Raw genomic sequence first — 24,796 nt, 5'->3', positions numbered from 1 at the left:
TAACAAGAACGACGACTCTGGGAGATTATAAAACTCTCCAGTTTGTGAAGGTTTAAAAAGTATAAGTTATGCAAAGCTGTCTGCCAATGTCGAAGTGTAAGTAATGAAATTTTTTTGTTAATTGCATCAGATTTAGACTCAATCGGATTAGGCACTGATTGTGATAATGAAGTATTTCCTTGAGTAAAAAGTTAAATGTCTATAGAATATTTACTTACGCGTTCGTTAGGAACTTACGAGTAAAACTGAAAGTTATGTCAGCTCTGATCAAAGACTAAAATGTTGCATAATTGCGAACCCCTGTCGTAGTAGTAGCATGGAGTAATATCTGTTGGTTAAAAGGTACATATATAAACAACTGCTACATGCTTGAAAATGTTAATCATATTTCAAATTTTAACAATCTGTTGCGTTATAATACGTTGTTCTCACGCAGAACACCTGATTCAGGGGGTGAAGGTTTGAACAGGTCCAGCACAACCTCTTGATTAAATATGTAGCTTTAATAATAGTTTTATTAAGCTATTCAAAATAGCTTATAAAGCTATTTATATGCAGTTTTTCACAAAAACGTTTTTGCAAGAAATAAACAAAAAGTCGCAAGTTTTTTACAATTCATGTATGTACTATGGACTATCAAAAATTTTCTCCTCTCCTTTGAAATGAACCGAAGTTCCTATTACACTCGTTTTAATACATGTACCTTATTTTCAGAAAGCAGTGGCTCTAAATGGAGAAGTTGTTATCAAGATCCTGTCTCTGCTGTCAGTCACTGAGGAGTTTCTCAAGACAGACTCAGTTATTCCAAAATGAATTTCACACATCAACAGTATTGAGACAGAAGACTGGCACTGCTAAAGTCAGTGGATGGAAGCGCATAAGGAGCGGTCTGAAATATGGACTTGTTGCTGTAACATTGTCTTCTGGTGTACTGTATGCCATAGCAGAAGAACCCCAAAAACGGAAAGTCAGAGTGCTTTTTGGTGGAATAAAAAGATTTTTTAGGTAAAAACATTTCTTCTATATGCAATGCTTTAGTTAAATTGGTAGGTAAAGTTCAAAGAACATCTATTCTGATTAGAAGAAGTATTAGATCTTTCTGTTTGAAACCAATTTTTGAAGTTTTTTTTTTCAAAGTAGAAAGTAGCCTAGAATATGAAGTATGAAAAAACCCATATCCAGTAAAAGAAAGATTCATATTCTAAGTAAAAATAATTTAGTTTAAATGTTTTCTTTGTACCTTTCAGATCTCTTTCAATAGGAACAATAATTTCTTTGGATTACAAGTACAACTTACGGGGATTAAAAGAAGACTCAGATGAATATAATGAAGCTTTAGGTCCATGTCATAAAAGGGCAGCTGAACGTTTATTGGCAGGTTGTTTAGCTAATGGAGGGCTGTATGTAAAGCTGGGACAAGGCCTTGTATCAATGAATCACATATTGCCCAGGGAATACTTAGAAACACTAGTAGTTCTTCAAGATAAAGCTCTTCCCAAGAGAGCCCATGATGTAAGTACTGTAAAGTTTGTTTATATATTTATCTGACCAATCACACTGGTGGGAAAACTACTTTGCTAAGTTGGGTGGTTGGTTTGTTGCTTGATTTATGTCCCTATGAGATTAATTTACTCATGTTTGCCTGGTGTCCCATCATTTCTGATGAAACAATGCAAATTAGGTTTGTACTTGGCACTTGTGACCTCATCTACTGCTGTACATGACCCCATTTGTATGATCTTTTCCAAGACCTCTATCTAACTATTGCACCATGCAGGCTACTACATGTATGTCAGCATCACAAAAAAACACCAAACAATTTTGTATTCATAGTTCAGTTATTTAGTATAATAATTGGAATAAATTTTATTTCTGTAGATGTGTCAGATTTACCATAACTACAGTAAAACATGCTAATAACAAACGTGCTTTTAATGAATTTACAATATACAGCAAAGTGATTTTCATTCCTCCTGGTTCTGAATAGTACTATGAACTTAACGACTATTACGTTTATAACAAAGCAAAATTGTCATCCCTCTGTTTTACTGTACAAATAATACTCAGCTTGTTTTAAAACTAAATTTGTCGCCAGGCAGAAAAAAAAATCTACTGGTATATGATTTAAAAGAAATTTTCTTGTCTTTAACAAAATGTTGAATCATTCACATCACATTCTATATTTCCCGATCCATGTTTTCAGATAGAACAGCTCTTTACTGAGGATTTTGGAAAAACACCTCAGGAAATGTTCAAGAATTTTGAGGAGGAGCCGATAGCAGCAGCCAGTTTAGCTCAGGTCCATAAAGCTGAAACTCATGACGGACAGAAAGTGGCAGTCAAGGTTTGTAAATAGGACATTGATATAAAAAATGCACATAAAAATACCCAATAAGTAAAAAAAATGACCATATCAAACTCAAGAGGAACATCAATGTATCATTTATTTTACATACGGGTATATAGGATTTTTTTTCAAGTAGAATTATGTTGGGATATATTTCTCTGTTACGCAGCATTGTTAAGGCTTGAAAAAGGGGGCGGGGCCTAATTTATACGGGAAAAGTTTACTGTGACATCACATAGAAATATGACTTTTATGTATTTCTCATATTACCTTAAAATGAAATAATTTGCAACTTTTAAGTGTTTTAGCATAATAAACAACAATATAACTTATCAATGCATTAAACAAAGTTGCTAGTTAAATTCCATGTAGTTGGTAATAAACAAACACTGATCGCGATGAACTTGTAAACATGACGTCATATGGGTAAAAATGACGTATTTCATGTGTTGTGAGAGGCAGATTTAGGAATTTTTTAACAATGAAAAATGCGTTTTATTATTAAATGGAATATTATTTACGGGTTTTAAATACTCGATTAATACCAAATTATATCCTTTACTTAGTGCGATTATTAATTAACTACCAAGAGAATGTATTTTATTAATTATGTCGAGTTTTTATGTACAGGTTACGTTTATTTTACATCAAGATGCCTCATAAAATCGTACTTTTGCAAGGGCATACACTGCATAGATCTGAACCATTTTTTGAATAAAGATAAAGGATATTTTCCTTAACTTGAAAAGTACTGCTGCTTTCTGTAAATCGAGGGCGTGATTTTATAAGTACACAAAATATTTGGTAAAAGTCAAACATATTTTGACATTGGCCAATTTACTTTAAAATTTAACTATTAAAACGCAAATTCTATTCAAAGCAGCAGCACTTTTCAGAAACTACAAAGTATGCAGAAACAATTAATAGCTTGTTTATTTAATTTCAACTAGGGTATGCCCTTGCGATATTGAAATTTGTTAATGACCTACATTCAGTACACGAACTATGCATTCATCAAGTGACTGTCCATCAATGGGACTAAACTTCATACAGTACAGAGTGGGTTATACTATGCTATTTCCATAAGTATTAAAGTTCTGTGATAATAAAAGAACTTAATTAAAATAAATTCAATTTTAAAAAAATCCCCCTTTTTTCCATGTCTATTTTCCTTTGATTTCTCATAGTAGGCCTTAACAGTGCTGCATAATAAATCTTTATCTTTGAAGGAAGAAAGTTTACTTTGTCTGTTTCTTTAAGAGTCTCTGTAAAGCAGAAATGGTCTTTATTTTTGCTATTTTACTACTTCTTGTTAATTCAGAGACAAAGCGCTTCATCTTACTTTAAAGAAGATTAAATTATGGAGAGATCATTTGTATGACAAGAAGCATCAGATTTCATTTTTTTGTACGAAAACAGGTGCAGTACATAGACTTACAGGACAGGTTTGCCGGAGATGTTCGGACATGTGAGATTATACTGAAGTTAATAGGATGGATGCATCCAAAGTTTGCCTTCGCCTGGGCTTTACAGGTTTCTTTGATATCATTATGTATTGCAAAAGAAACAGAAAGAAAATATCACATTTATTTTTAGTTATTCTAAAGTTATTTCAAATTGATAAAGAATTGTTATTTTATTCCATAGGATCTAAAGGACACATTAGAACAAGAATTAGACTTTGTAAATGAAGGAAAAAATTCAGAGAGGTGTCAACATGATCTAAGACATTTAAAGTATGTTTATGTACCAAAAGTTCACTGGGACAAAACTTCAACAGTAAGTAGATATATTTGCATCCAATCGTAATGATGGTACATTGTATTTTAATTTCCTTGAAATGATTGACAAAATCTTGAAATAGATTTTATAAAGTCAAATTGATACACATATTAAATACTGTATACAGGGAAATTTTCGCCCCCATTTTATTTTCGCCCTCTTCTTGAATGGGTGAATTTAAGACTGAGCAAATTGAAATTACACAGCATAATTTCTTAAGCAGAACTATGATTGGGCGAATTTAAAATGGGGCAAAACTGTTCGCAAGTGCAAAAGGGCGAAAATACCCTGTATGCAGTAGTCTGCTTCTTAAAGAGATGGAAATAAGTATTATTTTAGAATGACAGAGTAAATGTTTTGGCTTTCAGAGAGTTCTAACTGCAGAGTTCATAGATGGACACAAGATAAGTGATAAAGAAGCCATCAAGAAGATGGGACTGTCATTGTATGATGTAAGTAACTTCAAATTTTACATTGTGTTTATGGTACTGAAGTTGTAGCTCTGACACCTGAATTAAAATCTCTAGTGAGCTTTTCTGATCATCATTTGTCAAGCATCTCCTGTAAATTTTGACCACTTTTTAAAATTTAGCCAAAGTTTTCATAAATCATTCTTGGGGAAAAAAGTTTCCAATTTTTTCAAATGAAGTTCCAGGTATCCTTCCAATGGGAGATAATCAAGACAAGGTTGAAAATAGGGTGTGTTTATTAGTACTCAACTACTCAGCCAGACTAGGTGAAACTTAAAATAATTCAAATCGTGGCATTTTGCCAGGCCTTTAGTTTGGGATAAGTTAGGCATCAATGTTTCACATAAGAAAGGAAAAATCTTTCAAAAATCTTTTTCCCAAGAACAGCATGGCTATGTATTGTTGATAACATTAGTACCAGGGTGAAGAGTGGGAGCACAAAAGGTGATCAGAGTAACATGCATACATATATTTATGAAAATGTGAAATTATGAAAGATGAGCATTGCGGCCCATGGGACTCTTGTTTTTTAAATTTTTTTTAAATTCTTCATTGTAGATTAAAATTCCTCATTTGAATTTTAAATCTGAAGGGAATATAAGGAATGAACCTATACAATATACAAAGCAAAATTCTGTTATTTTAAATATTTTCAATGTTTATTTAGGTTGACACAAAGTTATGTAGAGCCTTTGCAGATCAGATATTCCTGTCCGGATTTGTCCATGCAGATCCCCATCCAGGCAATGGTAAAATGTTTCTTCTTAAGATTTCAGAGTCTGATGGACTCTCAAATATAAAGATTTATTTATTAAAATTAAAGTAATGGAATTGATATTTTTAAAAATGAGATATAAATTCAAATTAGGATGTTGAAAGTAAAATTTGTATAATTTGGTTTTGTGCTATTTACAAATGTGAACTGCAAGGATAGAGAGGCATTGTAATATGTACTTTTTAGCTCACCTGAGCCGAAGGCTCAAGTGAGCTTTTCTGATCACATTTTGTCCGTCCGTCCGTCCGTTCTGTCTGTCTGTCCGTCCGTCCGTCTGTCTGTCCGTCTGTAAACTTTTCACATTTTCGACTTCTTCTCAAGAACCACTGGGCCAATTTTGACCAAACTTGGTACAAAGCATCCTTGGGTGAAGGGAAATTTAAATTGTTAAAATAAAGGGCCAAGTCCCATTACAAGGGGAGATAATCAAGAAATGACAAAAATAGGGTTGGGTCATTAAAAAATCTTCTTCTCAATAACCACTGGGCCAGAAAAGCTGAAACTTATATGGAAGCATCCTGGTATAGTGTAGATTCTAAATTGTTCAAATCATGACCCCCTGGGGGAAGGGCGGGGCCACAATGGGGAATCAAAGTTTTACATAGAAATATATAGGAAAAATCTTTGAAAATTTTCTTCTCAAGAATTACTGGGCCAGAAAAGCTGAAACTTATGTGGAAGCATTCAGGGGTAGTGTAGATTCTAAATTGTTCAAATCATGACCCCCGGGGGAAGGGCGGGGCCACAATGGGGAATCAAAGTTTTACATAGATGTACATGTATATAGGAAAAATCTTTGAAAATCTTCTTCTCAAGAACCATTGGGCCAGAAAAGCTGAAACTTATGTGGAAGCATCTTAGGGTAATGTAGATTTTAAATTGTTCAAATCATGACCTCTGGGGGAAGGGGGGGCACAATGGGGAATCAAAGTTTACATAGAAATATATAAGAAAAATCTTAGAAAATCTTCTTCTCAAGAACCACTGGGCCAGAAAAGCTGAAACTTATGTGGAAGCATCCTGGAGTAGTGTAGATTCTAAATTGTTCAAATCATGACCCCCCGGGGGAAGGATGGGGCCACAACGGGGAATCAAAGTTTTACATAGAAATATATATGGAAAATCTTTGAAAATCTTCTTCTCACGAACCACTGGGCCAGAAAAGCTGAAACTTATGTGGAAGCATTCTGGGGTAGTGTAGATTCTAAATTGTTCAAATCATGACCCCCCGGGGGAAGGGGGGGGCTACAATGGGGAATCAAAGTTTTACATAGAAATATATTGGAAAAAATCTTTGAAAATCTTCTTCTCACGAACCACTGGGCCAGAAAAGCTGAAACTTATGTGGAAGCATACTGGGGTAGTAGAGATTCTAAATTGTTCAAATCATGACCTCTGGGGGAAGGGCGGGGTAACAATAGGGAATCAAAGTTTTACATAGAAATATATAGGAAAAATCTTTGAAAATTTTCTTCTCAAGAATTACTGGGCCAGAAAAGCTGAAACTTATGTGGAAGCATTCTGGGGTAGTGTAGATTCTAAATTGTTCAAATCATGACTCCCGGGGGTAGGGCGGGGCCACAACGGGGAATCAAAGTTTTACATAGATGTATATAGGAAAAATCTTTGAAAATCTTCTTCTCAAGAACCACTGGGCCAGAAAAGCTGAAACTTATGTGGAAGCATCTTAGGGTAATGTAGATTTTAAATTGTTCAAATCATGACCTCTTGGGGACGGGGGGGGGCACAATGGGGAATCAAAGTTTACATAGAAATATATAGGAAAAATCTTAGAAAATCTTCTTCTCAAGAACCATTGGGCCAGAAAAGCTGAAACTTATGTGGAAGCATCTTAGGGTAATGTAGATTTTAAATTGTTCAAATCATGACCTCTGGGGGAAGGGGGTGGGGGGCACAATGGGGAATCAAAGTTTACATAGAAATATATAGGAAAAATCTTAGAAAATCTTCTTCTCAAGAACCACTGGGCCAGAAAAGCTGAAACTTATGTGGAAGCATCCTGGAGTAGTGTAGATTCTAAATTGTTCAAATCATGACCCCCGGGGGAAGGATGGGGCCACAACGGGGAATCAAAGTTTTACATAGAAATATATATGGAAAATCTTTGAAAATCTTCTTCTCAAGAACCACTGGGCCAGAAAAGCTGAAACTTATGTGGAAGCATTCTGGGGTAGTGTAGATTCTAATTTGTTCAAATCATGACCCCCCGGGGGAAAGGGGGGCTACAATGGGGAATCAAAGTTTTACATAGAAATATATTGGAAAAAATCTTTGAAAATCTTCTTCTCACGAACCACTGGGCCAGAAAAGCTGAAACTTATGTGGAAGCATACTGGGGTAGTAGAGATTCTAAATTGTTCAAATCATGACCTCTGGGGGAAGGGCGGGGTAACAATGGGGAATCAAAGTTTTACATAGAAATATATAGGAAAAATCTTTGAAAATTTTCTTCTCAAGAATTACTGGGCCAGAAAAGCTGAAACTTATGTGGAAGCATTCTGGGGTAGTGTAGATTCTAAATTGTTCAAATCATGACCCCCGGGGGAAGGGCGGGGCCACAATGGGGAATCAAAGTTTTACATAGATGTATATAGGAAAAATCTTTGAAAATCTTCTTCTCAAGAACCACTGGGCCAGAAAAGCTGAAACTCATGTGGAAGCATCTTGGGGTAATGTAGATTCTAAATTGTTCAAATCATGACCACTGGGGGAAGGGGGGGGGGCACAATGGGGAATCAAAGTTTACATAGAAATATATAGGAAAAATCTTAGAAAATCTTCTTCTCAAGAACCACTGGGCCAGAAAAGCTGAAACTTATGTGGAAGCATCTTAGGGTAATGTAGATTTTTAATTGTTCAAATCATGACCTCTGGGGGAAGGGGGGGGGCACAATGGGGAATCAAAGTTTACATAGAAATATATAGGAAAAATCTTAGAAAATCTTCTTCTCAAGAACCACTGGGCCAGAAAAGCTGAAACTTATGTGGAAGCATCCTGGAGTAGTGTAGATTCTAAATTGTTCAAATCATGACCCCCGGGGGAAGGATGGGGCCACAACGGGGAATCAAAGTTTTACATAGAAATATATATGGAAAATCTTTGAAAATCTTCTTCTCAAGAACCACTGGGCCAGAAAAGCTGAAACTTATGTGGAAGCATTCTGGGGTAGTGTAGATTCTAGATTGTTCAAATCATGACCCCCCGGGGGAAGGGGGGGGGGCTACAATGGGGAATCAAAGTTTTACATAGAAATATATTGGAAAAAATCTTTGAAAATCTTCTTCTCAAGAACCACTGGGCCAGAAAAGCTGAAACTTATGTGGAAGCATACTGGGGTAGTATAGATTCTAAATTGTTCAAATCATAACCTCTGGGGGAAGGGCGGGGTAACAATGGGGAATCAAAGTTTTACATAGAAATATATAGGAAAAATCTTTGAAAATCTTCTTCTCAAAAACCACTGGGCCAGAAAAGCTGAAACTTATGTAGAAGGATCCTGGGTAGTGTAGATTTCAAAATGTCTAAATTATGATCAGTGGGGTAGGGTGGGGATGCATTATGTATTACAAGGAGGAAATCTGGTAAAGAACAGAAAGGTCAAAGCTTCTCAGGTGAGCGATGTGGCCCATGGGCCTCTTGTTGAATTTGTACACATTTGTTTAATGATAATCTTTATGTCCCTGGTATTCACTGATAGAGGAGGATATTAATTAGATATCACATTTTCAGATGAACTCACTAAGATTAAATCCTATTGATTTTGAGGTCAAAAGGTCTAGGTCATAACTTCTTACATTCTGTCCCTATGTAACACTCGTTTCCAAACAATGAAAGAGTTACACAAAACTACCCATTACATGTTAATTTTGTTAATTTTACTTGTTGACAGTGTTTATTAGGAAGGATGCTAAAGGTAAAGCTCAGCTGGTGCTACTTGACCATGGACTGTATGACAAACTGTCACCGCAGGACAGACAATCCATGTGTAATCTCTACAAGGCCATTGTCCTCAACAATGAAGACAACATGCAGAAGTTCTCAAAGGCTCTGGGAGTTGATGGTAAAATTTTAAGTTAAAATTAAAATCACAATTATTTTGTTTTTGATGAATGCTGGTAGTTTGTTAAATTAGACTGTTAGTCGGGACATTTCTTCTTTGATATATTTTTGAAATGAGGAAAATATCTTTAAAAGTTTGTTTTGTACTGAACATATTAGAGAACTTCATTTTGTAAAGTATTAGGATTATTGGTAATGCATAATTTAGTTGAAATACACTTTATTATGCATGTGGTACATACAACAGATGTTCGAAAAGTTTGTGGTTACAAAGCGTTGATTTTAGAATTAAGTACATATGTAACATGTTTACCATTTAATCCCATGGAATGTCACACCAACTGAAGTATTTTTCCATCTATCAAAGTGAATCCTGAATTCTTTTGAAAGTAATATATTATACTTTGATATTGTCCACAAACTTTTGAACAGCCCTTGTACATGTGCACTTGTCAATTAAAATTCTACAAGTTTGGTCAAACTGCAGAGATGTTTCTATATTTGTAAATTATGTGCACTGTAAGCTTATACATGTATTGTACAAACTTGGCCCAGATTTAGTTGATTTTCCACGGAAATATCCGGATTCGACACAACAACATGTCTGAATAATTGGTAATGGTAATGCAATGTAATGGCACACTCACTTATATTAAAATTACCACAAGTTTATACTTCTAAAGCCATTGACTCTGTTTTAAAGCAAGTACAAAGTACATATATATGTTTGCAGTACACTGGAATGTAATATGTACTCTATACTAATACTTTTATTTGTTTTTGTAAGACTACCAGGTATTCTGCCTTCTAACAAAGCAGGGCAGGGTTGTGTTTGAGAAGGCACCTCCACTATTTCGACACAAAATCCTGACAAAGAAGGAGTTTTATGACCTACCTCCGGAGATCAAGGCGGAGTGGCTGGAGGACTACCACGCCCTACACGACCGGATACGTCTTGTAGTGAGACAAATGCCCACTGGTCTTTTCTTTATTTTTAGGTAAATGTGAATCACATGCAGTGTTGAACTTCCATATATATTCCAGTGTTTTCTTTGCCAAATGAGGGCCTACATTTTACTTCTGAAGCACTGTGTTGATGTGATATTTGGTTTACTAATGCTATCAGTATAGGGAGTGTTTATATAATTACATGTATCAGATACCTATAAGTAAGTGCATTTAGCTACCTTGCATGTACTTGCAGGCTGGTGAAAAGAGACTGTGATGGTTTTAATTAATTAGGGTTTAAGGTATATAATGAAATAAGCTTGGTTATATTAAGTTTTTTTGTAGATATTTGATTCCAGAAGATCAAAGTGGACATTTTTTGCAGAGATCATTCAGGAACATTATTTAGAGAACACTGTATTAAATAATGGTTAAAAGGATATTGAATAATAATGTGCATTACTGTACATTTTAGATGATGAAATATTTTGTGAGATACTTGTGCAGCGCCCAGTTGCTAGGTCTGCTACGTACTTACCAAGTCACATGACCAAAGAAGATTTTGATCATATGAGAATAATGGCACACAAACATTTTGATAAAATCATGCAAGTTTTGAAAGACATGCCTAGACCTATACTTCTTATAATTAGGTTTGTTTGATTTTTTTCCTGCTTTGCCTAAAGTTTATATATCAGAAGCTTATTTCATTATATACATTTAAAGATCAATGAACAATGTGTCAAAATGAATGCCAGTCAAACTCTTTCAAAAATGCCACTTTCTCGGAAAAGAATTGCAAAAATATGAGTCTACCTAGGGAAAGTTGAATATGAAGAATAAAATATGTAACAATCCTCATTTAATCAGTTAGATCTAAATCACCAACATTGTGTGCTGTCATAAGGCTAATAATGCTATTGATTTTGCAATTTATCATCTATTGATTCAGTATTTAAAATAAAATTTGAACTTTTTATCTAAAAGCATTTGCACTTTATGTCACTTTTTAGAATTTTTTTACTTATCTTTTATTGAAAAAAAATATATAAATGAATCAAATCATCATCTGAAAAAGTATGGCAATTATTAAGAAATAATGTACATGTAGTTAGAATTTGTAAGAATCCATTGTTGATATGTATATTTACAGGAACATGAACACCATTAGAGCTATATGTCAGGAACATGGACATGTAGTGGACCGATACGGGATTATGGCCAAAAGGTAATAACGTGAACAGCAAATGATTGAATTACATGTACAGTAGAACTTTGGTATCTCGAACTCCGATATCTTGAATACCATTGATATGTCAAAGTGATATGGAATACCCAACAACATATTCTTAAAGTATTTAACCCTGATATCTCAAATGAAGGTATCTGAAGTTTCTTCTCTGCCCAACCAGCGGAGATAACGAAGTTTGACTGTATCTCTTATTACAGTAAAACATGCTTGTAAGGAAGGGACAGGGACCAAAAATTACGCCTTGTTATAAACATACTTTGTTATATCCATTAAGATCACAATATATTTAAAGACAAGGGGAATTAAAAACAATCTGCTATAAGCGTCAATTCCTCATAAGCATGTTTGTTATAAGCATGTTTTGCTGTATATCATATAGGATTAGTACATGTGAATGCAGAGTTGTGAAGTGTATAAAGGTTACAATTTAAGCAGTTTAAATATTAAAAATCATATTGCTTTGGCCAATTTTCTTATTTATTGTGTATAATTTTGTAAGAGTATTATATTTTGCTTCAGTGCAATGAGAGGTGCCCGTAAGTTTGGAGTTCAGGATATAACATGGTCTGGGAAGATCAAGGCATGGCTAGAGGTGCTACATTATGACTATCGCATCAGGGCTGAGAACTTTAAAATTTGGCTGGGAATTCTATATCTTCGTATTCTGGTCTGGTTAGGAAGGGTGCCATCCTTAGAAGAAATTAGAGGAATCATAGAAAAAGAGCAGAAAAGGTAGGCAAAGTGGTGAAAATCAATTCGTAAAAAAACTTTAAGTTTATATGCAGGGGGAAAAATCAGTTTCAATGTAGAATAAACAGGTAACTTATAGTTTTTCTTTTTCAGATTAAATCCTGTATGAGAAAAGTACAACTTAGGAACAACAGTATAGAATTGTTTGAAGAATATTTTATTTTTTTGAATTGTATGCACAGTGGTTTAAAAAGCAAATGTCTTTCGATTGCCATAGAAATGTTAGACTCCCTCCATATTTTATTTTTCTTGAAAAAAGACAACACAAGATGATATTACATAAAATATATTTTACTTAGGAGCTCATTGTTATATTTTATTATTTGAAATATTGTAGTAGAAGTAACAGTAGTCTTATGAAAATGTAAAATAGATTATGAGTCAATATAATATAAAGCCAATGTGTGTATTCTGCATCTGGCATTAATGTGTGTATTCTGCATCTGGCATTGACATAGATTATTTTATATATCAGAATCCCAGGGAAAGAAAAAATCATGTAAAGATGCACATGCACTTGTTATATTTATACAAAAGTTTACTAGTTATTTTATAGAGCCATGTATTTATACTTGATTGTGCACTGCAGGCCGCCAGTGTGTACATTTTAATCTGTGAATGTAAATGGAACTTTTTGTTTTAAAAAAAAAATATATGAGCATTAAATATTCTATGCATCAATTATTTAGTTTTGTTCTTAACTTCAAGTTGAAACAAAACAATAAAGCTTGTAAATTATGCTTTAAAGGATTTGACTGAAGCAGAAACATACAGTAAAACATGATTACAACAAACATGCTTATAAAGACTTCATACTTTATAGTGAGTGGTTTTAATTCCCATAATACAAAAATGCGTTAAGTGCTTATGTGTTATAAATTTTGTCATGACAAATTATTGTCCCTGGCACTTACCCAGAAGCAATGAATTCATTTGTCGATCAGTGATTGGAGTACATCAAACTGTGCTGGTCATATGATGGGTGTAAAATGGCTAAGTAGCCAATAAAGTAAAGAAGTAAAAGACAAGAATTCTCAATAGTTATTAGACTTGATCAAATCTCTGTTTTTGTTGTTGGATTTATATATATATATTTTTTAAAATTCTTCGTTCATTTTTGCATTGCTGTCCTCTGCTCTCTATCATAGTGAAATGTTATCAAACATAGATGTTTGACATTATTTAAAAGTATGAAAGAGAGCATTAAAACTTAGAGACTTGAGATAGTCTAAATAATTATCAAGTGATGTAGATATATGTTACTGTTTGCATTGTGTCCCAGCAGAACAAGAACTGTCCAAAATGGACAAATACCCCTCATTGAGTTTTTCAGAGAAGGTGCCAAGTTACTAATATTAGTAATTGATGGATCTGAGATGAGTTAACAATTTGTTTAAACATTTAGAGTGAAAATTTACTGGTAATTGCTCATTTCTCTAATGAACAAAACTAAGGCAAAGCATATTAAAATATCAATTCCCAACATCAATTCCCAACATTATTTTCTATGAGAAAGATACAGACCAGATGCTAATGATGAACTTTCTCTGCTATTGACCTTGAACTTGGACAATTGACCTTGAATCAAGTTTTGCCAAATTACGAAATTTTTCTGTCAGTGACCTTGAACTTGCCCAAATGACCTTGACTCAAGTTTATGACACACCAACCGGTCATAAGCAGTAGTTGAGTAAAATCGGAAAAGTTATCCAAGTTTGTCCATAAGAGAGATGAATTATGAATTTTCTTTCAGTGATGTTGAATTTGCCCAAATGACCTTGGGTCAAGGTCATGCCATACTCTCAGGTCATAAGCAATCTTTGTGTAAAATATCCATAGCCAAAACTATTCAATTTCTCCCATCTAAAATTGTCTTCACCCTTGAAGACACAACCCAAGTATTTATTTCCCCTGGCAGCCCTTTCATCAGGGGTGATCAACAGCATCAAATTATATAGGGGCTGACAAATCCATTGCCCGATGCCTGTGGCCTAGTGAATTTAAGGCCATAACCTATTACATGTACTGTATTTATCTTTTAAAAAAGTAGGAAGACTGTTAGACAAATACTTAGTAGATCTTGCAAGCCCCCATGTCCAGCATTCATCTTATGACTTGCACAAGGATTTTATTTTTTTAAGTCACTTGCATTTGGGCAAGTGCTTGATAAATAAGGAAGGGCTAGTAAAATTTGACCGTGCACCTGCCCTTGGACAAGTGTCTCAAAATGTATTTGTCAGCCCCTGAATGTAACAGAAAAGCTAGGAGCAAATGTATAGCTGGACCGGATATTGAACTTGGGCCCCTTACATCACTATTCAGGTGCTCTACCAACTGAGTTATCCAAGTTGATACCTACATGTATGACCAAAACCATTACGAAACAACAATTTGGGTTTCCAAAGACGAAGCAGCACAATGAACATATGCTTCAACTTCTTACACATATGTATACATGTTTTCAGTAAGTTTGTCTTATGCACTTCTCATTTCATATCAAATTTTGGTTGCAACCGTTCCACATCACTTTCAGCTGGCAAAGTATTGTTGATAGTATTTTTTTCATTCAACAAAGGCAAAAAAAAAATCATTATAAACAAGTTTATTTTTTATTATGAGACTATAGTAGCAACTAATGATTTTCAAATAGTAGGTTTACATATAATTCAACAAAGTATGCAAAGGACAACTACCAACATAAGAAATGGCAACAATGTAGTACAAGAGGCCCACGGGCCTTATAGGTCACCTGAGCATTATGCAACAATTTTCTAGTTATTGAATTTGATTCATGTTTTAAGCCAGATGCTATATGACATTCACAATTTTGAAAGAGGCACCATTGATCATCATAACAATACACTTAGCAGTTGCTTAGCTTGGTTACTGAATACCCAAATGCAGGGTAGGGGAACAAAAATGCATTCCAACTAACCAGTATTGCCCCTAACACTGTGACATAAACCCCTGACCCTAGGTCCACACATTGCACAAATTTCAAAAAGGCACCCTTAATATCAAAAAATAAATAAATGTTTTATAAATACAAAAGAGCAGATTTCACAATAAATTCATTTTCAGTATATAAGTAGAGCCCCCACCCCACCCCTGACCCTGAGGCTTTGAAATTCACAATTCTGCAAAATTAGGGCCCTTGCTCATCATAACTATAAAGGTAGTTCATCTGCTTTACACCCAGAGACAAAGAAAAAATTTTTCAAAGATTTAATGTATTTTCATTATATAATCAATTGAGCACCGCCCCCCTAACACCAGAACCCCTGACCCTGGGGCCATAAAATTCATAATTTTAAAAGAGGCATTCTTGCTCATCATAACTATGTACTTAGTTTATTTAATTCCTAGGAGCAGAGAAGAAGATTTTCAAAGAATTCATGTATTTTCAATATATAATCAATAGAGCCCTGCCCTAACACCAGAAACCCTGACCCTGGGGCCATAAAATTCACAATTTTGGTAAAAGCACTCTTGCTCATCATAACTATGTACTTAGTTGGTTTATTTAATACCCAGGAGTAGAGAAGAAGATTTCCAAAGAAATAATGCATTTTCACTATATATAATCAATAGAGCCCCACCCTAACACCAGAACCCCTGACCCTGGGGCCATAAAATTCATAATTTTAAAAGAGGCATTCTTGCTCATCATAACTATGTACTTAGTTTATTTAATTCCTAGGAGCAGAGAAGAAGATTTTCAAAGAATTCATGTATTTTCAATATATAATCAATAGAGCCCTGCCCTAACACCAGAAACCCTGACCCTGGGGCCATAAAATTCACAATTTTGGTAGAGGCACTCATGCTCATCATAACTATGCACTTAGTTAGTATATTTAATACCCAGGGGCAGAGAAGAAGATTTTTAAAGAAATCATGTATTTTCACTATATATAATCAATAGAGCCCCGCCCTAACACCAGAACCCCTGACCCTGGGGCCATAAAATTCACAATTTTGGTAGAGGCACTCTTGCTCATCATAACTATGCACTTAGTTAGTATATTTAATACCCAGGGGCAGAGAAGAAGATTGTCAAAGAATTCATGTATTTTCAATATATATAATCAATAGAGCCCCGCCCTAACACCAGAACCCCTGACCCTGGGGCCATAAAATTCACAATTTTGGCAGAGGCACTCTTGCTCATCATAACTATGTACTTAGTTTGTTTATTTAATACCCAGGAGTAGAGAAGAAGATTTCCAAAGAAATAATGCATTTTCACTATATACTTATTTAGCCCCACCCTAGCACAAGAACCCCTGACCCAAGGGCCATGAATTTCACAAATTTGGTAAAGGACTCATTGCTGATTACAATCATGCAAACAGTTTGACTGCTTGATGTCCAGGAGTAAAGAAGAAGATTTTTAAAGATTGCACTAATTTTAGTGGTTTTGGCCCCACCCCTCAGGCCCCAGGGGGGCAGGGATCATGAAATTCACAATTTTTGTTCCCCTTCACCCATAGATGCTTTGTGCCAAATTTGGTTGAAATTGGTTCAGTGGTTGCAGAGAAGAAGCTGAAAATGTTCAAATGTTAACACACGACGGACGACGAACGACGGACGACGGACGACGAACGACGGACGACGACGGACGAAAACAGATAGCAATAGGTCACCTGAGTTTACTCAGGTGACCTAATAAAGGAAATGATTAAGACAATCGCGATTCTATATAATTTTCAAAGTCATCGCAGCACCACCTTCTAAAGTGTTTCAGTTAATTGTTGTTCAAGGAGAAAAATTAGCCTCTAGAGGCTCTGATTATTGTAAGGAGGAATAACCATAATAAAAACTTGAGACAATATTATACCTTGTAATAAAAAAAATCAATTTAAATAGGTTAAATATTCCTTGCATACAAAAGTCAGTCAATATTGAATATTGTAACATTAAAGTGAAGTTCAAAATTTATATAGAAAACTGAAGTTCCAGCAGTAAAAATTTCCACTTGGCTTGTAAAAGCACATAATGCTTTACCTACTTTGTGACAGAAAATCTATATGGTTAAATATGATTAACAAGTAAACTGGAATAACTGTACCCTTATTGTGATAAAAAAAATCTGTTCCACAGAAGCAAATATAAAACTCTTTCACAAATAAAGCTGTTTCACACATGATATGCAGTTTACAAGAATGTTAAATTTCTTAAGTTCTTCCCAGATCAGCAAAGATTAATTCATAGAATGTATTTAAAGCACATTTCAAAGCCACTGGGAATCTTTATAAAAATTTGAAGTAGAGTTATTGCTGGTAATTTAAATAAATGTACAATGTATAACATTGAAAAAAGCTATATTATTAGTTAGTATACACAGGGAGGGTTTCAGCTCCAGGCTGATCATGATCTAAGGTTGAACACAAGCATCAGGAACTGTTCATATCCAATCTGAATCCATCCATCTTGATCTGTGTCATAGAATCGGAAGGCATTGGTCAAGGTCTACAAGTATACAAAATGTAAAAATAGTTTCCTTTTTTTTCATTATTAAGTTCAGATTCCTCACATAATTAATACAAGAAAAAGGACTTTAAACACTAAAGGTATTCCTGTCTGATAAAGAAAATGATTTACATAGGGGGAAATAACTTTTTTTTTCCTTTTCAACAATGAAATTCATTATACTGTGAGGTTTATATATTTTTTTGTCGATGAAACTCTTTCAGTGTGAATGGATATCAAAGTGATACTCATAATTTTCTCGCAGTGTAAAAGAAAATCAAAGTAAATAAAAATTATTTCTGGTCTGTCTTAAAATATATAACTATTAAAATAAACCCTCTTGATAGAGACTGAAACTGCCAAATTCCTCACAAATATAATGCTAAAATCAATGTTAAAATATTTTCACGATTACATGTGTACTATGCTTTGTCATCTCAACTACAACATCACAGCCTAACTACAATGTCACAGTTTAACTACAACATCACAGCCTAACTACAATGTCACAGCCTAACTATAATGGCACAGCGTAACTACAATGCCACAGCCTAACTACAATGTCACAGCCTAACTACAATGCCACAGCCTATTTACAATGTCACAGTCTAACTACAACGTCATAGCCTAACTACAATGTCACAGCCTAACTATAATGGCACAGCATAACTACAATGCCACAGCCTAACTACAATGTCATAGCCTAACTACAATGTCACAGCCTATTTACAATGTCACAGTCTAACTACAATGTCAGAGCCTAACTACAATGTACAGCCTAACTACAATGTCACAGCCTAACTATAATGGCACAGCATAACTACAATGCCACAGCCTAACTACAATGTCATAGCCTAACTATAATGGCACAGCATAACTACAATGCCACAGCCTAACTACAATGTCATAGCCTAACTACAATGTCACAGCCTATCTATAATGTCACAGTCTAACTACAAAGTCATAGCCTAACTATAATGGCACAGCATAACTACAATGCCACAGCCTAACTACAATGTCATAGGCTTACTACAATGTCACAGCCTATCTATAATGTCACAGTCTAACTACAAAGTCATAGCCTAACTAAAATGTCACAGCCTAACTATAATGGCACAGCGTAACTACAATGTCACAGCCTAACTACAATGTCACAGCCTATTTACAATGTCACAGTCTAACTACAATGTCACAGCCTAACTACAATGTCACAGCCTAACTATAATGGCACAGCATAACTACAATGCCACAGCCTAACTACAATGTCATAGCCTAACTACAATGTCACAGCCTAACTATAATGGCACAGCATAACTACAATGCCACAGCCTAACTACAATGTCATAGCCTAACTACAATGTCACAGCCTAACTATAATGGCACAGCGTAACTACAATGTCACAGCCTAACTATAATGTCACAGCCTATTTACAATGTCACAACCTAATTACAGTGTCATAGCCTAACTACAATGTCACAGCCTATTTACAATGTCACAGTCTAACTACAACATCACAGCCTAACTACAATGTCACAGGCCTATAACAATGTTTAAGAAAAGACAGACGCAAAGAGAAATCAAAGAAAATTGAATGTTTTGTTGGATATAAAATTTATTTCACTCATGAGAAAGGATTTTCTGATATTTTAAATTTCACTCATGCTTTGTTTTTGTGAAAATTTAAAAAAGAAAACGTCCCACTCATGAAATAAATTCCATAGCCATTGAACTACAAACCATTGAATATCCTCTATTTCTTTCATTATACGGTATGGAATGTATGCACAGTAAAGAGTGAACAAACCTGTAGAACCACACAGCACTGGATGAAGTCATCAAATGCCACAGTCCCTCGGCCTTGTCTGTCAAATTTCCTGATTAAGATTTCATAGAACTTATCCGATAGCCTGTAACCTGTGGAAGCAGAAGAAATATGTACATTGTATCATTAATAATTTTGTCTTGCTTATATATACCGATAAAAATCTCATAAAAATAAAGTATTGTGAAAATTAAGTGATATACATTAATCGAAGCATTTGAAAAAATCTTAAGCTTATCAGAAAAAAAACTTTGTATATACAAGTCAATGAAGGATATGCCTTTTTAAGACAGTACTCTAAAGCAAGGAATAGGTCTACATATTAGCTCTAGATACTCAGATTAATGCCTTGATTTACATGTGATTTTTTTTATTTTTCTGAACACCATACCAAAGCTTGTGAGAGCATTCTTCAGTTCATTTCTATCAATTGAACCAGAATTATCTCTGTCATAACTCCTGAATGTGTTCTGCCAGTCTGTGACATATTTCCAAAGGGAGGAGAATTCCTGAAAATTTATTGATCCACTGTTGTCTCTGTCAAACATTCCTGAAAAATCAAGTAACAGTGCTTTATTGATACTCTGATAAGAGAGATAACTCTTGACAATTCGCCTATCATTCCTCTTCGACTATTTTTTTCCAGTTAGAATGTCTTTTTTGTTCAATTTTGCCCTGAAAACTGTATTTTATTTTTAAAATATTTCTTTTGAAAACTTGTACCTGTAATAGCTTAAGCTCATTTTATGTTGGTAAGTAAAACATTTATGAATCTCAACTGCAAAGGCGGATTCAGGGCCGGCGCGCCTAAAATCAAGGAAAAAACATTTTCCCCCGGACCCCCAAAAAGGACCTAGCCTTAGACACACTTGGGGCTTCAGTACAGCCACCAGATCCCTCTGCCTTCAAATCCCCCCCCACCCGTTCCAAAATTCCTGGATCCGCCACTGAACTGCATGTTCAAATTTACAGATGGAAAAGTATGTTGTACATAATATTTTAGAGGCATTTATGGTACATGTAATAAATTATATAATCACAATCTTCAGGATTGATTAATTTAAAACTCACCTATCATCAGTCTGACAGTTTCTGGATTAAAGGGAGTCCAGGAACCTAAAAAAGATAACAATTATTTGAAACAATCACTTCAAAAAGAACTTTAAATAGTTTTTTCCCTAAGTGTATACATGTTTCATGTAAATTAAATCATAATTTTAGCCCTATTCTCATTCTGTGGTTTATAATTCGAAAAATCAAACCTGGATCCATCTGACTTGTGAATTTTTATCTTCTTTAGTCCTAAAAAATCCGCTGACGTAATTGAAAAAATATTTCTATAATTTCTTACTTATAAACATTGAATCCTTGATATGGTCCCAACCATACCCCTAAGGGCAATGAATTGAACAAACTACAATCTAAAGTCTAAACTACCAACAAATGCTTGCATAATATGGTATAACATGACCCCTTTTACTTCACACTGCATTTTCTGAGGATTCTTAAATCTAATGATTTTACTAAGTTTCACTTTGTTGTTCTTGAAAAGATTTTCCAAGATCCCCCTCCAAATATTATTCCATGAAAAACTTTGATCTCCTTCTGTGACCCCAAACTGACCTTTGGATATAGATTGAACAAATCTGAATCTACACTAATTGAGGATGCTGGCATATTAATAACAAAAGTTCAGATTTTCAAACATTTTCCTTATGTATTTCCAAAATTTGATCTACCTTGGTGGATGATTCTTCCCCCAGGGTTCATTTAAATAAATAAACACTATGTTTATATGTTTCAACTTTTCTGGCCCAGTGGTTCTTCAAAAGATTTTTTTAAAGATGCAACCAACTTTTTTTTACAGATACTTAGTTACTCCCCTTTAACCATCATTTAAACAAATTTGAATCCCCTTCCCCAAAAGAGGCTTCAAGATAAATTTGGTTGATATTGGCCCAGTGGTTCTGGAGAGAAAAGATTTACAGACAGATGGACAGTCAGATAAATAACAAACAAAATGTAATCAGAAAAGTTTTAAGCTTAGGTCAATTTAAAATATTTTGTGAGAATCTCAAATGTTAAAAATGAAAAATGTGAAAATAAAAGCAAAAGAAGAAAAGTTATTTTATTAAAGGACATGAAGAAAAAAATAATAAAGTACAAGTATTATTGCCAACTGGTAGCCTAATTTGATAGTTTGATATTGTACATGTAATTAAACCCATTTAATGTAGAGAAAGTCACTGGTAAGCACCGCTTTCCTATGAACCACTCAATTCATATCTTTTATCTAATTAACAACAGTTAAGGAAATGGGAAGTATTCAATCCTCATGTTTCGCCTTTTCCTGTAACTCTGAATTGTTCCTATTATTAACAGATAAAGGAAGCAGGAAGCATGTGCTTTATACAGCATAGACTCAATGTTATACTTATGTATATACTAAGAGATCAAGTTGAGTGATTAATGAATCTAAACAATTTTGATTATAATCAAAATCAGCAATAAATTGTCACACTCCTGGTGCTTACCATTTGATAGAGCTTGCTGAAGTTCTGAAGCCGATATTTCACCGCTTCTATCTTTATCTATCCTAAAAGGACAAACTTAAACATAACAGCATGCAATATAAGCTAGGGTACAACAAACAGTGGATTTTTACACTTACAAAAGATCACAGGACATCATCTCTGGGTATACTCATAAAGTAACTACTATACCAGGTAATTTTGAATGAGAATTTACTCAAGAATGATTCACATTGGAACTTGATCCATTCCTTGGCATAATATAATTTATGCAACATCAAAAAATGTTGATAAAATCATAAACAAAAATTCCTGACAAGAAGTGGAAAACTTTTTTTTAATTTAATATCTTGTGATCCATATTGAACATGCTTTTATTCTGCATAGTAAAATACTGTTAAAGTTCATTGGTGTTTACATGCAGAAAAGCAGAGGACATTTTTCAATTAGCATGCACAGATAGAAGACATGATAGATCTACATGTATATATCCACTGTTTATGTACCCCCTGTTTGATCAGTACACATTCTTACCATTGGATAGAGCACTTTGGAGTTCATTAACACTAATTTGACCACTTCTATCTTTATCAACTCTAGAAAAAAATTCATTGTGTAAAAATATATGGTAAAATTTTGTCAATTAATAATTCACATGTACATAAATTCAAAATAGCAACAGAAAATAGATGTAACTGTGTCAATGTTTAAGCATCATCAGCATGTATTCACTCCCTGACATTCATTTATTTATTAAAACCAGGAAGTTCCTTTACATTTTTGTACCAATGTGATCAAAGAATATATTTACAAATATAAATTCCTTCCTTAAATTAATTTCTTATAAATGCTGTGCCAAACACAAACTCTATTTTATTCCTTTACACGAAGGAGGGTGCTATCACATCATGGCTAAATGCATCCCCATACTGATGGCATTGTATCATGCATGCTAAATATAAACACTATGAGAGGTAAATGATATAGCAATCTTATTTATTGAAGTGACATATATTGATGAAAACTTGAAATTCCATGACTGATAACACAAGACACTTTACATGATTGGTGTCACATGACATGTTATGTACACTGATGGCCTCAAATACCTAGTTATTTTATGGGGGGAAAGTGAATATGAAAAGGATTGGGTTGACATCAGTTGGAGGAATACTTCATAAATTTACAAGTTATGATTGTGAATATAAAGCTAACATGTATATGTATATATCTTCTGTTTTCTACTATGAAACATGGGGCATATGCACAAACAGTGACATAAATAAGAGAGACTAGCAGATGTTGGAAATCTCACAAGATCTTACAGTTCCTGTTAGGTTATACTTGACATTTACTTTTTAAAAGAATCTCTCAGTTTAAATCACTCTTCAAGAGTTTAAAATTGTAGTTATAATGAAGTAAATCTTTTAAATTTATGATAGCAAATTATTCAGAATAAAATGTGGCAACAGGTGACTTTTGGTTGGCCAAATGATCTCTTGAGCATTTAACAACTTTTGATCATTGACCTCTTTCATTTCATTTCCCTAATTTCCCAAATAATCAATATATAATTTTAAAACTTTACAAATTATACAACCACTGAGGCACTCTTTATAAAGTAAATAAAGAGTGCAGCGAGTGCCACAACTTGCATCTCTTAAAGCAACAGCTGGGCATATGGAAAATTCCTCAAAATAGAAGAGTAACATTTTTCATTTAAATTTAGCACTGTTCAGTGTTCATGCTTTGGATTGGTAATGCAACTTACAAATGGTGTCAAGTGATGTCATAGTCTAGACGTACTAAAAATGCTTAATATTGCATGTGGTTTAACATTGTATAATGAGAACACTCTTACCTAAAAAATGAATCAAAATCTGCATTCAACCTAATGGTTGCTATGTCAACATTTTATAAAATTGACTTTAAATTGAAGTATACAGCCAATTAAGGGTAATTCTTAGGGTAGTACGGTGTCCAAGAATACTTTCAATCAGTAAATACATTAATGGAGGAGTTGCGAAACTCTGTTACTAATGTCTACAGTCTCTAGCACTAGCTAAGGAGGTATTTTTCAGAGCAGTGCAGGAATCATAATACATTTTGCTCACCGTATTTTTACTTCATTAAAAATAGGGAGTGGAAAGGAAAGTATTGATAAATTTGTTAAATGTTTTAAGAAATTTTCATCAGTTTCTTTCACGCACACAACACTAAAATAAATATCAAATTTCACTGCATTTTGTGCAACTTTCAGTTAATTGACCATGTTAAGGCGTCAAATTCATGATGTTTTCATGAGTGATGAGTGACATCACTGTGATTCATTGTCATTTTCAATTTCGTCGGAAGTTGACATTCTTATTGTTGTACCTTTGGAAAACGCCCCAGAGGAAATTAGGATCAACTCCCGGGGATGCCTGTTGTGGGTTCCCTTGATATCCCTGTTGCTGCTGTCCGTAGTATGCCATCACTTTGGTTTACCTTTCACTAACTCAGAGGGACTGCCAAATTTTGCGAAATTTTTCCAATCAATGTTTATTTGATGCTTAAATTTTCCTA

The 24,796-nt window shown here is 34.2% G+C and overlaps 2 protein-coding genes across 6 annotated transcripts; one reads left to right on the top strand and one right to left on the bottom strand.

The window, feature by feature from the left end:
* The first annotated feature begins 47 nt into the window (after positions 1-47).
* Positions 48-13,086, top strand: LOC134253221 (uncharacterized aarF domain-containing protein kinase 5-like). Of its 4 annotated transcripts, none has more exons than XM_062735734.1 (13): positions 48-96; positions 715-1,005; positions 1,248-1,512; positions 2,204-2,344; positions 3,767-3,880; positions 3,995-4,126; positions 4,498-4,581; positions 5,267-5,348; positions 9,286-9,456; positions 10,243-10,453; positions 11,557-11,631; positions 12,175-12,387; positions 12,499-13,086. In XM_062735734.1, exons 2-13 carry the CDS (start codon positions 731-733, stop codon positions 12,512-12,514), a joined length of 1,779 nt encoding a protein of 592 aa, XP_062591718.1. In that variant the 5' UTR covers positions 48-96; positions 715-730; the 3' UTR covers positions 12,515-13,086. The 4 variants fall into 4 exon arrangements, with proteins under 4 accessions (XP_062591718.1, XP_062591717.1, XP_062591720.1 ...); XM_062735733.1 differs by lacking the exon at positions 48-96 and adding an exon at positions 212-342; XM_062735735.1 differs by lacking the exons at positions 48-96; positions 10,243-10,453 and adding exons at positions 213-342; positions 10,879-11,056.
* Positions 13,087-17,079: 3,993 nt separating this feature from the next.
* LOC134253215 (programmed cell death protein 6-like) lies at positions 17,080-24,790 on the bottom strand. Of its 2 annotated transcripts, none has more exons than XM_062735730.1 (6): positions 24,608-24,790; positions 22,235-22,296; positions 20,772-20,816; positions 20,092-20,250; positions 19,683-19,792; positions 17,080-17,877 (listed from the first exon to the last, which is right to left on the bottom strand). In XM_062735730.1, exons 1-6 carry the CDS (start codon positions 24,703-24,705, stop codon positions 17,776-17,778), a joined length of 576 nt encoding a protein of 191 aa, XP_062591714.1. In that variant the 5' UTR covers positions 24,706-24,790; the 3' UTR covers positions 17,080-17,775. The 2 variants fall into 2 exon arrangements, with proteins under 2 accessions (XP_062591714.1, XP_062591713.1); XM_062735729.1 differs by lacking the exon at positions 22,235-22,296 and adding an exon at positions 22,766-22,827 and having other exon boundaries at positions 24,608-24,785.
* Positions 24,791-24,796: the final 6 nt, after the last annotated feature.

This window comes from Saccostrea cucullata, unplaced genomic scaffold, assembly GCF_032062105.1.
Source record: "Saccostrea cucullata isolate Sc308-1 unplaced genomic scaffold, CSIRO_AGI_Scuc_v1 ctg28, whole genome shotgun sequence".
NCBI classification, from domain to species: Eukaryota; Metazoa; Mollusca; class Bivalvia; order Ostreida; family Ostreidae; genus Saccostrea; species Saccostrea cuccullata.
The sequence above is the reverse complement of the archived record's forward strand: the minus strand, read 5'-3'. Positions and strand labels throughout refer to the sequence as shown.

Coding starts and splice junctions, on each gene's coding strand:
- LOC134253221 (XM_062735734.1), top strand. CDS start 731: ATGGAGAAGTTGTTATCAAGATCCTGTCTCTGCTGTCAGTCACTGAGG. Junction 3,881..3,994: donor CCTTCGCCTGGGCTTTACAG/GTTTCTTTGATA, acceptor TTTATTCCATAG/GATCTAAAGGACACATTAGA. Junction 4,582..5,266: donor TGGGACTGTCATTGTATGAT/GTAAGTAACTTC, acceptor ATGTTTATTTAG/GTTGACACAAAGTTATGTAG.
- LOC134253215 (XM_062735730.1), bottom strand. CDS start 24,705: ATGGCATACTACGGACAGCAGCAACAGGGATATCAAGGGAACCCACAA. Junction 20,251..20,771: donor AACTGTCAGACTGATGATAG/GTGAGTTTTAAA, acceptor TTGATTTTTCAG/GAATGTTTGACAGAGACAAC. Junction 19,793..20,091: donor GAATGCTCTCACAAGCTTTG/GTATGGTGTTCA, acceptor CTGCTTCCACAG/GTTACAGGCTATCGGATAAG.